A 15,522-nucleotide genomic window follows, 5' to 3' on the forward strand; every position below is an offset into this window, starting at 1 on the left:
GGGCATGGTGGCTTACACCTGTAATCCCAGCACTTTGGGAGGCCAAGGCGGGCGGATCATGAGGTCAGGAGATCGAGACCATCCTGGCTAACACGGCGAAACCTCGTCTCTACTAAAAATGCAAAAAATTAGCCGGGCGTGGCGGCAGGCGCCTGTAGTCCCAGCTACTTGGGAGGCTGAGACAGGAGAATGGTGTGAACTCGGGAGGCGGAGCTTGCAGTGCGCTGAGATCAGGCCACTGCACTCCAGCCTGGGCGACAGAGTGAGACTCCGTCTCAAAAGAAAGAGGAAAGGAAAAAGGAAAGGAAAGGGGAACTGATGAAGGGGGAAAGTAGACTTTTAATTAAATTTTTTTTTTTTTTTTGGACACAGTCTCGCTTTGTCACCCAGGCTTGAGTGCAGTGGCACAGTCACGGCCCACTGCAACCTCTGTCTCCAGGGATCAAGTGATTCTCCTGCCTCAGCTTCCCGAGTAGCTGGGATTACAGGCGCCTACCACCATCCCTGGCTAATTGTTGTATTTTTAGTGGAGACAAGGTTTCACCACGTTGACCAGGCTGTTCTCGAACTCCTGACCTCAAGTGATCCACCCATCTCGGCCTCCAAAGTACTAGGATTACAGACGTGAGCCACTGTGCTGGGCTGACTTTTATTTTTAGATATTATTTGAATTTCATGACAAATTATGTAATTTCCATGATTATCGATAAAAAAGAAAAAAGAAAATACTGATTTTCCGTAACTAAGTGGATTCAATGAAACTAAACTTCTATTTAGTGTGTCCTTGCTAATATTTTCCTTTAAAAAGTCACAGTGCTACAAAACTGTCACCAGCTGCTTCCTATTAGGAATGTGGTTAGCAGATGTGGGTTTTCATAGTCATGCTGTATGAGATCGTTAATCCATTTTTGCGGGTTTCAGATGGTTAGTGATTTATCTTGGTGGGATGAATTAAAAATGTGCTTGCATCAGCTAAAGGACGTATGCACCTTTCTTTCGCGACATGTTTGTGCTGGAGTGAAAATATGTTGCAGGATATTTCTCCTGGAAGGTAAAGTAGTACTATTCATTGAAAAGGATAACTGATCCTGCTGTCTTCTAAGTGGGGAAGAGTTATGCATAGATAATTTGTCAAAGCTGGATGTTGGATCGGTGATTTTATGAGCTTATTTCTCCCTTTGGCGTCTTCTTTAGTAGTAATTGAGTGGCTCCTGCTTTTGTTCCTCTGGCATCAGGCCACCTTTGTGGCAGTGACCTTCAGGCTTGCTAAGGGCTGCAATTTTGCTTGAGGCCCTCCTTCCTTATGAAATTACACAACACTCATACCTTGGAACCAGCCCCAGATCCACTAATTCTTTTCCTTTGACGGACTCTTGGCAATCTATACTCTCTTTCAGCCGAAGTGTAGCTTTATACAAGGTCTGTTTGTCACCGAAATTAATTTGGCCATTTGCCCTTTAAGCATGGAATCAAATGGTGTTATGGCATAGTCATTCCTAGATAAAGTACAGACTAGCAGCTGGAGAGTTGTTGTTGTTGTTTTTTTCTTCCTTCCTTCCTCTTTTCCCTCCCTCCTTCCGTTCTTCCTCCCTCCCTTCCCTCCCTCCCTCCCTCCCTCCCTTCCTTCCTTCCTTCCTTGCTTCCTTCCTTCCTTCCTTCCTTCCTTCCTCTTTCTTCTCTTCCCTCCCTCTCTCCCTCCCTGCCTGCCTTCCTTCCTCTCTCTTTCTTCCCCTCCTTCCCTTCCTTCCTTCCTTCCTTTTTTTGAGACAGGGTCTCACTGTGTCACCCAGACTGGAGTGCAGTGATCTGATCACAGCCCACTGCAGCCTTGAACTCCTGGGCTGAAGTGATCCTCCCAACTCAGGCTCCCTAGTAGCTGGGACTATAGGTGCCCACCACTCCCAGTTAATTTTTGTATTTTTTTGTAGAGATGGAGTTTTGCCACATTGCCCAGTCTTGGCTCAAGTGATCCTCCTGCCTCAGCCTCCCAAAATGCTAGGATTATAGGCTTGAGCCATGGTGCCCAGCCAAGAGTTTCTATCAAATGTTTTATTATTGGTGCTGCTGAAAGTCAACTGGTAATAATGACAGCAGTAGGTACTTTTTATTTATTTTTTTGAGATGGAGTCTTGCTCTGTTGCCCAGGCTGGTGTGCAATGGCACGATCTTGGCTCACTGCAACCTCCGCCTCCCAGGTTCAAGCAGTTCTGCTGCCTCAGCCTTCTGAGTAGCTGGGACTACAGGTGCATGCCACCATGCCAGGCTAATTTTTTTTTTTGTGGTATTTTTAGTAGAAATGGGGTTTTTGTATTTTTAGTAGAGATGGGGTTTCAATATGTTAGCCAGGATAGTCTCGATCTCCTGACCGTGTGATCAGCCTGCCTCGGCCTCCCAAAGTACTGGGATTGCAGGTGTGAGCCACTGCGCCCAGCCTTTATTTTTTATTTTTATTTTTATTTTGTTATTTGTTTATTTTTTTGAGATGGAGTCTCGCTTTTTCACCAGGCTGGAGTGCAGTGGCGCAATCTCAGCTCACTGCAACCTCTGACTCCCTGGTTCAAGCGATTTTCCTGCTTCAGCCTCCCAAGTAGCTGGGATTATAGGCATGTACCACCATGCCCAGCTAATTTTTGTATTTTTAGTAGAGACGGGGTTTCACCATGTTGGCCAGGATGATCTCGATCTCCTGACCTCGTGATCCATCCACTTTGGCCTCCCAAAGTGCTGGGATTACAGGCGTGAGCCACCATGCCCGGCCCTTTCATTTATTTTTTGAGACAGAGTCTCACTCTGTTGCCCAGGCTAGAGTGCAATGGCGTGATCTCAGCTCACTATAACCTCTGCCTCCTTGGTTCAAACGATTCTCATCCCTCAGCCTCCTGAGTAGCTGGGATTATAGGCGTGCACCACTATACCACGCTAATTTTTGTATTTTTAGTAGAGACGAGGTTTCACCATGTTGGCTAGGCTGGTCTCAAACTCTTGGCCTCAAGCAATCTGCCCGCCTTGGTCTCCCAAAGTGCTGGGATTACAGGTGTGAGCCACTGTGCCCAGCCGCCATTTCCTTTTTTTAGAGGTAAAGTAACATGACTCTTCAAAGAATGATCTTAGCTTGTCTCGCTGTCCTTTTTTTTTTTTTTTTTTTTTTTTTTTTTTTTTTTTTTTTTTTTTTTTGAGACTGAGTCTGGCTCTGCCGCCCAGGCTGGAGTGCGGTGGCCGGATCTCAGCTCACTGCAAGCTCCGCCTCCCGGGTTCACGCCATTCTCCTGCCTCAGCCTCCCGAGTAGCTGGGACCACAGGCGCCCGCCACTTCGCCCGGCTAGTTTTTTGTATTTTTTAGTAGAGACGGGGTTTCACCGTGTTAGCCAGGATGGTCTCGATCTCCTGACCTCGTGATCCGCCCGTCTCGGCCTCCCAAAGTGCTGGGATTACAGGCTTGAGCCACCGCGCCCGGCTGTCTCGCTGTCCTTAAGAAACTGCGGAAACAGATGTGAACTCTTTTTATTTCAGATTTTATTATCCACAGTAAGTAGATTTCCACTGACTCCTTGCAATTTCCTAGATGGTAATTTTCACTCTGCAAGGAACCAATAACCTTCAGAGGAATTATTTGAAAGGACTATAGTGCAGAAAGTACCGAATTTCAATCAATCATATGTTTAATGAGTTCCTTCTCTGCAAGGTAATAGTTTTGGAATAGTGGGGAATAAATATAAGTTGATGAGTGGTCCCTGCCCTCCTGTATTTTATAATCTACTTGGCCAAACAAGCCAGGAACAGAATTAAATTGTTCAAAGGAAAATTCCCAATGAACTGAGTAGTCAGGCAAAGCTGAAATGAAATCTTGCTAGGTGGTAAGGGAATTCAGCCAGAGGAGGCAGGTGGTGTCTGGAAAGAAGGACTTAGACAACGTGCAAGGCATCATTGGGAGACACTGACTGAATGAGTTTGGCTCATCTGAAGGTAGTGATGAAAGGCAATGTTGAAAAGTTCATTTAGGTTCTTATGGAAGGCCTTGTAGATACAGCTTGACAGTTGGGGGATTTTTTTTTTATTGACATATTTTTAAATAATCTTTTTTTTTTTTTTTTTTTTTTGAGATGGCGTCTTGCTCTGTTGCCCAGGCTGGAGTGCAATGGCACGATCTCAGCTCACTGCAACCTCCGCCTCCTGGGTTCAAGTGATTCTCCTGCCTCAGCCTCCTGAGTAGCTGGTACAACAGGCGGATGCCACCATGCCCAGCTAATTTTTGTATTTTTATTAGAGATGGGGTTTCACCATGTTGCCCAGGATGGTCTCGATCTCCTGACCTCGTGATCCACCCGCCTCAGCCTCCCAAAGTGCTGGGATTACAAGGTGTGAGCTCTCGCACCCAGACTGAAAATAATCTTGAAAGGAAAAATTCTCAAGTAATCCCAATACCAGTCTACCTCCACTAGCTATTTCCAGGGTTAAATATTTTGTTATATAACTTGCTGTCTTATGTAAGTGCCCTCACTATTAGTTAGCAGATCCGTGACTTACTCCAACTTTATTGGTAAAAACGTCTTGACCGGGCGCGGTGGCTCAAGCCTGTAATCCCAGCACTTTGGGAGGCCGAGACGGGCAGATCACGAGGTCAGGAGATCGAGACCATCCTGGCTAACACGGTGAAACCCCATCTCTACTAAAAAAAATACAAAAAAAACTAGCCGGGCGAGGTGGCGGGTGCCTGTAGTCCCAGCTACTCGGGAGGCTGAGGCAGGAGAATGGCGTAAACCCAGGAGGCGGAGCTTGCAGTGAGCTGAGATCCGGCCACTGCACTCCAGCCTGGGCGACAGAGCAAGACTCCGTCTCAAAAAAAAAAAAAAAAAAAAAAAAAAAAAGGTCTTGATCTCCTTGAAGAGAATTCCCAGCACTTCCCTTTTACTAATAAAGGTGTCCTCAAGTGCCCAACTCCTGGGTGATTGCAAATGCAAGTGTTAAAAATAGTGCTTATTCTCTAAGGAATCAGCTGCCAAACACTCTCTAATAAGCAGAAATTTCACATAACTCAGGCCTCTGGGGGCTCACACCTCAGCTGGAGCAAAGCCAGAATGCCTGTGACCGCAGGTGCACTTGGGCACATTGGGACTTGCTAGAACAGCAAGCTGGCCTCTGCAGTTGATTTAGGAGAGGGCTGGAGGGTTGAGCTTTTGCTGACATTTGCAGCTTAGAAAATCCGGCTCCACTAATCGCAAAGAGGATTCTGCTGTAATGATATTTTTTTTTTTTTTTGGTAAGATACTTTTCTCATTTTGAATTCTTTCTTCATTTGGGCTCTGGACACTTCCCAGCCTCTATATTTATTATTTTAACTTCTGTTACAGGAGGCTCTTCAGAAGTTTCTGCCTGCACATGAACATGCATTCACAGAGTGGTGCATGGCCACTGTTTACGAGCCTCAACGTGCACTTCATGAGCAAGCAAGTTTACAGCCCCTTTTACAGGAATTGGTGCACATTCCCTCTGCTTGCCCCCGTCCCTGCCCACATGAAAACACAGGGATTTTTTGCTACTACTGCTGAAGAAAAGTTAGAGGACACCTTGACCTCATGATTTTGCTGAGCACTTGCTTTCTTTTTCTTTTTTTTTTTTTGAGACGGAGTCTTGCTCTGTTGCCCAGGCTGGAGTGCAGTGGCCGGATCTCGGCTCACTGCAAGCTCCGCCTCCCGGGTTTACGCCATTCTCCTGCCTCAGCCTCCCAAGTAGCTGGGACTACAGGCGCCTGCCACCTCGCCCGGCTAGTTTTTTTGTACTTTTTAGTACAGACGGGGTTTCACTGTGTTAGCCAGGATGGTCTTGATCTCCTGACCTCGTGATCCGCCCGTCCGGGCCTCCCAAAGTGCTGGGATTACAGGCTTGAGCCACCGCGCCCAGCCCGCACTTGCTTTCTTAACAGTGTGCTTTCTGGACCCTTAGTTTATTTTTTAGTTTTTTAATTTTACTTTTTTTTTTTTTTTTTTTGAGACAAAGTCTTGCTCAGGCTGGAGTGCAGTGGTGCGATCTTGGCTCACTGCAACCTTTGCCTCCTGGGTTCAAGTGATTCTCCTACCTCATCCTCCTGAGTAGCTGAGATGGAGTATGCACCACCACACCCGGCTAATTTTTTTTTTTTTTGTATTTTTAGTAGAGATGGGGTTTCACCATGTTGGTCAGGCTGGTCTCGAACTCTTGACCTCAAATGATCTGCTTGCCTCACCCTCCCAAAGTTTTGGGATTATAGGCATGAGCCACTGTGCCCAGCCTGGACCCTTATTTTTGAGGTCTGAGGGGTACTGTATAGTGAAAATAGCCCTGGATCCAGAGGCTGGGAGTCCTGAGTTGTCTCTGCCTCCTTCCTGTGGACTTTGGGCCATGGTCTTTGGTCTTTGGCTCTCTGGCCCTCAGTTTTCTCAGGTCTTCTAGTCCATGAAGCTAGAGGAGGTGGGTAGATTGTATCACTCCTGTCTGGATAAAAGCCACTGCAGGCTCTGCAATGTGCACAGCAGTGGCTCATGGCCTTTGGTCATGGAAACTTCCTGCCAATTGGATGAATCACAGGCTTCAAAAAAATACCTTAGAGACCAAATTTTGCATACAGTTTTTGGGAATGCCCATGTACACTTGCCCCAACAAAAGGCCATGGCCTGCAGGCTAAGAAAGTCAGATCTATGGCCGGGTGGTGGCTCACACCTGTAATCCCAGCACTTTGGGAGGCCAAGGCAGGTGGATCATGAGGTCAGGAGTTCAAGAACAGCCTGACCAACATGGTGAAACCCCACCTCTACTAAAATTATAAAAATTAGCTGGCGTGATGGCACACGCCTGTAATCCCAGCTACTTGGGAGGCTGAGGCAGGAGAATCACTTGAACATGTGAGGTGGAGGTTGCAGTGAGCTGAGATCAAGCCACTGTACCACTCCGGCCTGGGTGACAGAATGAGACTCTGTCTCAAAAAAAAAAAAAAAAAGAAAGATCTATAAAGTCAAGTCCAAACTCTTTGATATTTTGTTATAAGATGCTTTTCGTCTGGGCGCGGTGGCTCACGCCTGTAATCCCAGCACTTTGGGAGGCCGAGGCAGGCAGATCACCTGAGGTCAGGAGTTTGAGACCAGCCTGGCCAACATAGAGAAACCCTGTCTCACTAAAAAATACAAAATTAGTCAGGCGTGGTGGCACATGCCTGTAATCCCAGCTACTCAGTAGGCTGAGGCAGGAGAATCACTTGAACCCGGGAGGCAGAGATTGCAATGAGCCGAGATCGCACCATCGCACTCCAGCCTGGGCAAAAAGAGCGAAACTCTTGTCTCAAAAAAAAAAAAAAAGATGCTTTTCACACTCATATCCTCCCACTTCCACTGACCTTATGCTCTGTTCACATTGAAATTCTGGCATCTTCCTAAGTAACCATCTGTGATGTTAATTTTGTGTCAACTTGACTGGGCTAAGGGATCCCCAGGTAACTAGTAGAACATAACCTCTGGGTATACCTGTGTGGGTGTTTCAGGAAGAGATTAGCATTTCCATGGTAGACTCTAAAGAGTATCACCCTCACCAATGTGGGCAGGCAGCATCCAATCAGTTGAGGGCCTAAGCAGAACAAAGGGCAGAGGAAGGGGGAATTCACTCTCTGCCTGAGCTGGGACATTCATCTTCTCCTGCCCTCAGACTTTGGTACACCTGGCTCTGGCGCCTTGGCATTGGGATGGGGACTTACATCATTGTCCCCCCCCAACTCCCACCCTCACCCCTTTCTCAGACTTTGAGACAGGGTCTTGCTTTGTTGCCCAGGCTGGAGTACACTGGCGTGATCTCAGCTCATGGCAACCTCCACCTCCTGGGTTCAAGCAATTCTCCTGCCTCCGCCTCCCGAGTAGATGGAATTATAAGGGCCCACAACCATATCCGGCTAATGTTTGTATTTTTAGTAGAGACGGGGGTTTCACCACATTGGCCAGCCTGGTCTTGAACTCCTGACCTCAAGTGATCTGACTGCCTCAGTCTCCCAAAGTGCTGGGATTACAGGCATGAGCCACTGCGTGCGGCCCCCTTCTCGGACTTTCTTTTTTTTCTGGAGATGGAATTTTGCTCTTGTTGCCCAGGCTGGAGTGCAGTGGCACAATCTTGGCTCACTGCAACCTCTGCCTTCCAGATTCAAGTGATTCTCCTGCCTCAGCCTCTTGAGTAGCTGGGACTACAGGTGCCTGCCACCACGCCCGGCTAATTTTTTGTATTTTTAGTAGAGACGGGGTTTCACCATGTTGGCCAGACTGGTCTAGAACTCTTGACCCCAGGTGATCCACTGCCTCGGCATCCCAAAGTGCTGGGATCACAGGTGTAAGCCACCGCACCCAGCCCAGACATTTTTTTGAGACTGAGTCTCGCTCTCTCACCCAGGCTGGAGTGCAGTGGCACGATCTCGGCTCATTGCAAGGTCCACCTCCTGGGTTCACTCCTGGGTTCACGCCATTCTCCTGCCTCAACCTCCCTAGTAGCTGAGACGACCACGCCAGCTATTTTTTTGTATTTTTAGTAAAGATGGTGTTTCACTGTGTCAGCCAGGATGGTCTCGATCTCCTGACCTTGTGATCCGCCCGCCTCGGCCTCCCAAAGTGCTGGGATTACAGGCGTGAGTCTTTTTTTGTTGTTGTTGTTTTTGAGGCAGAGTTTTGTTCTTGTTGCCCAGGCTGGAGTGCAATGGCGCCATCTCAGCTCACTGCAACCTCCGCTCCTGGGTTCAAGCAATTCTCCTGCCTCAGCCTCCCGAGTAGCTGGGATTGTGCCACCATGCCCGGCTAATTTTTTGTATTTTTAGTAGAGATGGTGTTTCTCCATGTTGGTCAGGCTTGTCTCGAACTCATGACTTCATGACCTCAGCTGATCCACCCACCTCGGCCTCTCAAAGTGCTGGGATTAAAGGTTTGAGCCACCGCGCCCGGCCTTGAGCCACCGCGCTGGGCCCAGGTTTACACCACTGGTTCCCCTGCGTCTCAGGCCTTTGGGCTTGGATTGGAAGTGCACCACCAACTTTCCTGGGTCTCCAGTTTGCAGATGGCAGATCGTGGAACTTCTCAGCATCCATAATCTCGTGGCCAGTCCCTTATAAAAATAAAAATAATAAATTTATATATCTCTATATATCCTATTGATTGGTTTCTCTGAAGAACCATAAGACACCATCATTCTGCAAATATCCTTGAGGCCTGCCAATTGTGGCTTCAGAGTTTAAGAAAACATGGTTCCCTCTTGAATTACAGGCAAGTAAACGAGATTACAAAACATTGACAAAGGCTTGGATCATGCTGTTGGACCTTTGCTTGAGCCGTTCACCCTCCGTTGTCACCTCTGTGAAGCTGACCCCAGGCCTAACCAAATGTTCCTTTTATGCTGTTCTGGGGACGTTTTCTGCATGTCACTTAACCACATAGTATCACACCTAGTTGGTTGGTTCTGCATTTTCCTTCCCCACTAGACCGCAAACTCTCAGCTGTTGTTGGTACTACTGAGCTTATCTACAGGGCCTCAAAAGGAGCCGGAGTACAGGGCTAAGCGCTCAATATACAGGGTACGAACCAATCAATGCAAGAATGAACGTGCCACCGGGTCTTGCAGGCTTGCAAAGTGCTTCTCCAAGCTGATTTTACTTTCCGTGCCCGGGCAGCTCCCGTGAATTTCCGGGGGGAGCCGTGGGGAGCCAATGGAAGGAGAATGAGAAATGCAGTCCCACTGCACTCGGGCTGCCCACGTCCGGCGAGAGGCAAGGGATCAGACAACTTCTGCACCTCCCGGAAACGGCTGCGCCGGCCCCGCCCCTCCGGAGGCAGGCGTGGCTTCATGAATAATGAATCACGCGGGGGAGGGGCCGGGCCCGCCCCTCCGGGCGGGAAGGGGGAAGCGCCGAGGCTGCCTGACTGGAATGAGGGTAGCTGCGGCGGCTGGAGCGGGGCCGGCCATGGCGGTGTGGACGCGGGCCACCAAAGCGGGGCTGGTGGAGCTGCTCCTGAGGGAGCGCTGGGTCCGAGTGGTGGCCGAGCTGAGCGGGGAGAGCCTGAGCCTGACGGGCGACGCCGCCGCGGCCGAGCTAGAGCCCGCTCTGGGACCCGCGGCAGCCGCCTTCAACGGCCTCCCGAACGGCGGCGGCGCGGGCGACTCGCTGCCCGGGAGCCCAAGCCGCGGCCTGGGGCCCCCAAGCCCGCCGGCGCCACTTCGGAGCCCCGCGGGTGAGGCGGGCGCGTCGCCTCCCGTGCGCCGGGTGCGGGTGGTGAAGCAGGAGGCGGGCGGCCTGGGCATCAGCATCAAGGGCGGCCGCGAGAACCGGATGCCGATCCTCATCTCCAAGATCTTCCCGGGGCTGGCCGCCGACCAGAGCCGGGCGCTGCGGCTGGGCGACGCCATCCTGTCGGTGAATGGCACCGACCTGCGCCAGGCCACCCACGACCAGGCCGTGCAGGCGTTGAAGCGCGCGGGCAAGGAGGTGCTGCTGGAGGGTGAGCGGGGCCGGCCGGGCGGGCGGGAGGGTGGGCGGGCCGCGGCGGCCTGGGCTCGCGGGAGCTCACTTTGTTCCTGCCCCGCCGGCGGGGCGAGCCGGTTCTCTCCCCCTCTCACCCCAAACCCGGGTTTCTGGAGCTTTCAGTGTGGAAAAACGGATGCTTCTTGCAGGAAAAGTTGGGCAGCCGCCGAAGTGTTACTTGCAGCCCCTAAGGAAGACTCGGCTGAGACTGAGTAAAAAGCAGCTGCCTATGAAGCCTCCTCTCGGCCCGATAAGCTGACACTAAGAACTTGAGGCAGAGCGAACGGCTCGAGTGGGTCTGTCTCCGTTTGCCCGCTGGGAAGTGCCGGGTTGGCGCTTAACTCACTCACCTCTGGCTCCTCGGGGCGGGTGGGTCTATTAAAAAAAAAAAAAAAAGTCCGTCCACACCGATGCCAGCTGTATGCTTGGGCAACCCACCAAAGAGCTGGTTAATTTATGGGAATTTAACCCATCATTGGCTCTCAACAATAACCAAAGGAGATCATAGCACTTCATTGAAGCCAGAAAGCTGAAACAGCAAGTCTGTGTGGTTAATGAACCTTGTTTAACAGTGGAGGCTCACGTGTTTGAACATTTACTGCCAACTAGAGTTTTGCCCCTTTTGCAAGTCTGCTGCCAGCTTCCTACCACTCACAGGCGCGCTATTAGGGTTTTTGTAAGAAATTTGAAATGGCAAATCACAAAATAGGTTTCAGTAACCAGGATTATTCTTTACAGTAAGTTATATGTATGTGATCTGTAAGTTGGATCTTTCGTGATGAATTTGAACTAGGGCAAAAATAAAATTCCTCTCCTCTAAGAACTCATGCATGTTGGAGGTGATATTGTAAATTATAAACGAAGAGTCAGTTGCTTTCTTCATAAATTTTTGAGCGGTCAGCTTTCTTTCGCTGGTGATTATTGCTAGCTGTGTTGAAAAGAATATAAAAGAAGATGCTGTCCCTACTTGGTCTCTAGTTGGAGAAATGATAGAAAAATGCAAAACAACTTATAGGGAGGAAAGGAATGAAGCTGGCGATTACGTCGTGCAAACTATATTTAAATACCAAAGGAATGCAAAGTTAGAAAGTAGTGGAGATGGAATTAGCCAGGGAGGACTTTTTCCCGGAGCTGAATCTTGAGCCGGGTCTCCAAGGAAGTGATGGACATAGGCAGGCAGGGATGAGTCAGGAGGGTATTCCTGGCAGAGGAAGGACAGAAGGGAAGGGCTGGGGGCTGCTGGTGAAGAAGGACCAATCAAACCGAGGGGCCAGAAGTCCGACTTGGCACAATGGATTTTCACTTTCTTATAAATCAGCTTGTGAATATTTGGAAAAATACTGGTTTACCAGAAATGATTTCATGTACACCAGTTGTGAAATTCCAGTGTCCCACCTTTATAATGTCCTATTTATAAACCTTATTTATATTGCACGTCTAGGTGGGGCTAGACACTGCTCGGAAATTAGTGTTAATAGAAGGAGTAAAATTAAGATTGTGGTTTGGGTGTGTGTATAAAAAAATTGTTACTCTAAACGTGTACCTTGAAATTGGTCTAGCTAAGCATTTGGTTATTAATTCTTACATCCAGAATGTACTATTTATGTAGTCCTCACTTGTGATGGGCAGACAATTGAACCTTTTACACCATGTTTAAAAAAAAAAAAAAAAAAAAAAAAAAACACTTTTTGGCCAGGCATGGTGGCTCATGCCTATAATCCCAGCACTTTGGGAGGCCAAGGTGGGTGGATCACCTGAGGTCAGGAGAACGTGGCGAAACCTCGTCTCTACTAAAAATACAAAAATTAGCCGGGTATGGTGGCAGATGCCTGTAATCCCAGTTACTAGGGAGGCTGAGGCAGGAGAATCGTTTGAACCTCGGAGGTGGAGATTGCAGTGAGCCAAGATGGCACCACTGCACTCCAGCCTGGATGCCTAGCCTGGATGACAGAGCAAGACTCCGTTTCAAAAACAAACAACCCACTTTTTGTGTAGGTATAGTTTGAACCTAGTATTCAGACTAGTAAAATGAAAACCTTGTAGCAAATGCTTCCCAGTCTTTATTGAACTAAAATAGGCCACGTGTGCTTTTAGAAAGATGGCAGCATAATAACATGTTTATTGAATGCCTTTTTGCCTAACACACAGGTTCTACTTTATTTTCCCACTTTGTATAAGACAAGCAGTTTTTGTTCTTATAAGTTGTGAGGAAGTCAATATAGTAGATTTATGACGTTGCATTTTGAAGCCACTGGGTGTAGAAATAAAATTACTCAAAATATGTAAAACCACTGAAAACAATGATTTAATTGAACCAGTCAAACATTATTTAAAATTGAGAGCTGGTGTCCCATCCAGGTAGACCACTTTTAGAAGATAGATTTTAAGTTTAGTCTTTAAAGTTTTCAAGCTGTACCATATTGTCCTTCCATTAGATGTCTCAAAACTTGAAAAACTGCCGTATCATCGCACAGGGATGCTTTTCTGTGGTGTGGGCAGGGAATTTCAGGCACTCTTGCCAACCCCACACCAGGGAAAGCTATAGTCTTTGGTTGCCTGTGGTTAGGGAATTGAATGAAAAGTTTCCTTTTTATCTCAGGGATTTGCAGGAATTATTTATTCGTTCATCAGATATTTACTTAACACTTAACTCATGCCAGAGACACTTGAAGATACCTGATTCCTGCCCTCAGGAAGTGTAGAGTTGAGATGTGGGGAAAAGGAGGAGAAGTAAATAAGTACAGCAGAGGGCTAAAAGTGCTATTTTAATAGAAGTTTGGAGAGGGCACAACCCAAAGATAGAGGTCTATATAGGTCCATCATGGGAATCAGAGGTTGAGGATGCCCAGGTTGATGAAGCTTAAATTGAGCTTCCCCTTAAGAAGAGAGAGCTGCCACCAGTAAAGACACAGAAGTGCAAGACATTAAAAAGTTACTCTAGCCAGTAGGGTAGAGTAGAAGCAAGGATTTTGTGGTCAGATGTGGGTTTGTTTCTGGCTAGTGGTTTGTAACCCCTAGGCAAGTTACTTAATCTTGCTAAACCTTAGTTTCCTCATCTGTAAAGCCAGGATGATAATAACACCTCCCTCAAAGTTGTTAATTCATTTTGCAATTCATGTGTTGAGTACTTTTTAAGGGACCGGGAATACAGCAATGAACAACACAAGTCTGAATGAGGAAGGTAGGACCTGATCATGAAGGTATGCTACGAGTTAACAAAGACACTCTCGAAATAGCCAGGATGGCAAGTTGTTAAAATAAAACCCAGGGCTCCATTTTTACCTGAAGAAGAATACATCATAAGAATTATTTTAGGTGAATAGGTTAAGAATTAGTTTGTGCTGGTCCAAGTGCAGTGGTGTTTACAACTAATTGATCACAACTAGTTACAGATTATTTGTTCCTTCTCCACTCTCACTGCTTCACTTGACTAGCTTAAAAAAAAAAAAAAAAAAAAAAGCCAAGTGTGGTAGCTAATGCCTGTAATCCAGCACTTTGGGAGACCAGAGCAGGAAGATCATTTGAGGCTAAGAGTTTGACACAAGCCGGGGCGGCATAACGAGACCCTGTCTGTACAAAAAATTGAAAAACAAACAAACAAACAAACAACTAGCTGGGTGTAGTGGCGCAATTGTAGTCCCAGCTACTTGAGAGTCTGAGGTGGGAGGATCGCATGACCCCAGAGGTTGAGGCTGCAGGGAGCCATGATTGCACCACTGCACTCCAGCCTGGGTGAACAGAAACGCTGCCAATAAATAAATGAATAAGTAAATGAAATATTTTGAGATGGAGTCTCGCTCTGTTGCTTAGCTGGAGTACAGTAGAACAGTGTTTTGCTGTTCTCAGCTGACTATTCGAGGATCCAATCAGTGTTCCTGGCTAGGTTAGTACACTGGTAACTAACTGGACAACAAATAATGCTGCTTGCTTGCATCTTCCACTAAATAGTATAATAATGCCTTACATTTTAATCAGGATTTTAAAATTATGCATTTTATTTATTTTGAGACAAGTCCTCTCTCTGTTGCCCAGACTGGAGTGTAGTGGTACGATCACAGTTCACTACAGCCTCAACCTCTTGGGCTCAAGCGATCCTCCCACCTCAGCCTCCTAAGTAGTGGGACTACAGATGTGCACCGCAATGCTAGCTAATGTTTGTTTGTTTGTTTGTTTGTTTTTCTGCGGAAGTTGCAGATTGCACCACTGCGCTCTGGCTTAGGTGACAGAGCGAGACCCTGTCTTCAAAAAAAGGGAAAAGGAAAAACTACCCCATAGAAAATAGTTGCTAAAGTGTGTAAAACTCACTCTTCAAGAGTTCACTAAAGGGAATGATTAATTGGGTGATGAAAGAATTGAGTATGACTTCCTAGGGAAAGGAGATTTGATCTCAGGCTTGAAGGACAGGCTACTTCTCTGTAGACTGAAGTCAGTTCAAGTTGAGGGGATGGCCTGAGCAAAAGCCAAAATGAGCATGACATATGATACAAAGTGAGGGGAATGGCTAATTGGTATGGACTTGAGGGAAGAAAATAAAGTTGGATAGATAGATTGAAGCCAGATTATGCAAGTTATTGAAAGCCAACCAGAATAATTTAGACCATTCTCATTCTGTCAACATTTATTTATTTATTTCATTTTATTTATTTATTTATTTTTGAGATGAAGTCTTGCTCTGTCACCCAGGCTGGAGTGCAGTGGCCCGATCTCGGCTCACTGTATCCTCTGCCTTCCGGGTTCAAGTGCTTCTCCTGCCTCAGCCTCCCGAGTAGCTGGGATCACAGGCACCTGCCACCATGCCCAGTTAATTTTTGTATTTTTAGTAGAGATGGAGTTTCACCATCTTGGCCAGGCTGGTCTCGAACTCCTGACCTCGTGATCCACCCACCTTGGCCTCCCAAAGTGCTGGAATTACAGGCATGAGTCACCACGCCCGGCCCCAACATTTATTAAGTACCTACTGCAAACAAAGTGTTGTGGTGGATGCTGGGAATTCCAAATTGGGAGTAATCCCT

General features: G+C 47.5%; 1 protein-coding gene across 1 annotated transcript in view; it reads left to right on the plus strand.

Moving 5' to 3' along the window:
• The first annotated feature begins 9,115 nt into the window (after positions 1 to 9,115).
• SNTB2 (syntrophin beta 2) overlaps positions 9,116 to 15,522 on the plus strand; it is a 116,628-nt gene continuing 110,221 nt past the window's right edge. Inside the window, exon 1 of the mRNA XM_025370971.1 lies at positions 9,116 to 10,487. Coding sequence (XP_025226756.1) covers positions 9,842 to 10,487 — 646 coding nt within the window. The 5' untranslated portion in view covers positions 9,116 to 9,841. The remainder of the gene's footprint in view (positions 10,488 to 15,522) is intronic.

Source organism: Theropithecus gelada, chromosome 20, assembly GCF_003255815.1.
Source record: "Theropithecus gelada isolate Dixy chromosome 20, Tgel_1.0, whole genome shotgun sequence".
In the NCBI taxonomy this organism is placed as follows: Eukaryota; Metazoa; Chordata; class Mammalia; order Primates; family Cercopithecidae; genus Theropithecus; species Theropithecus gelada.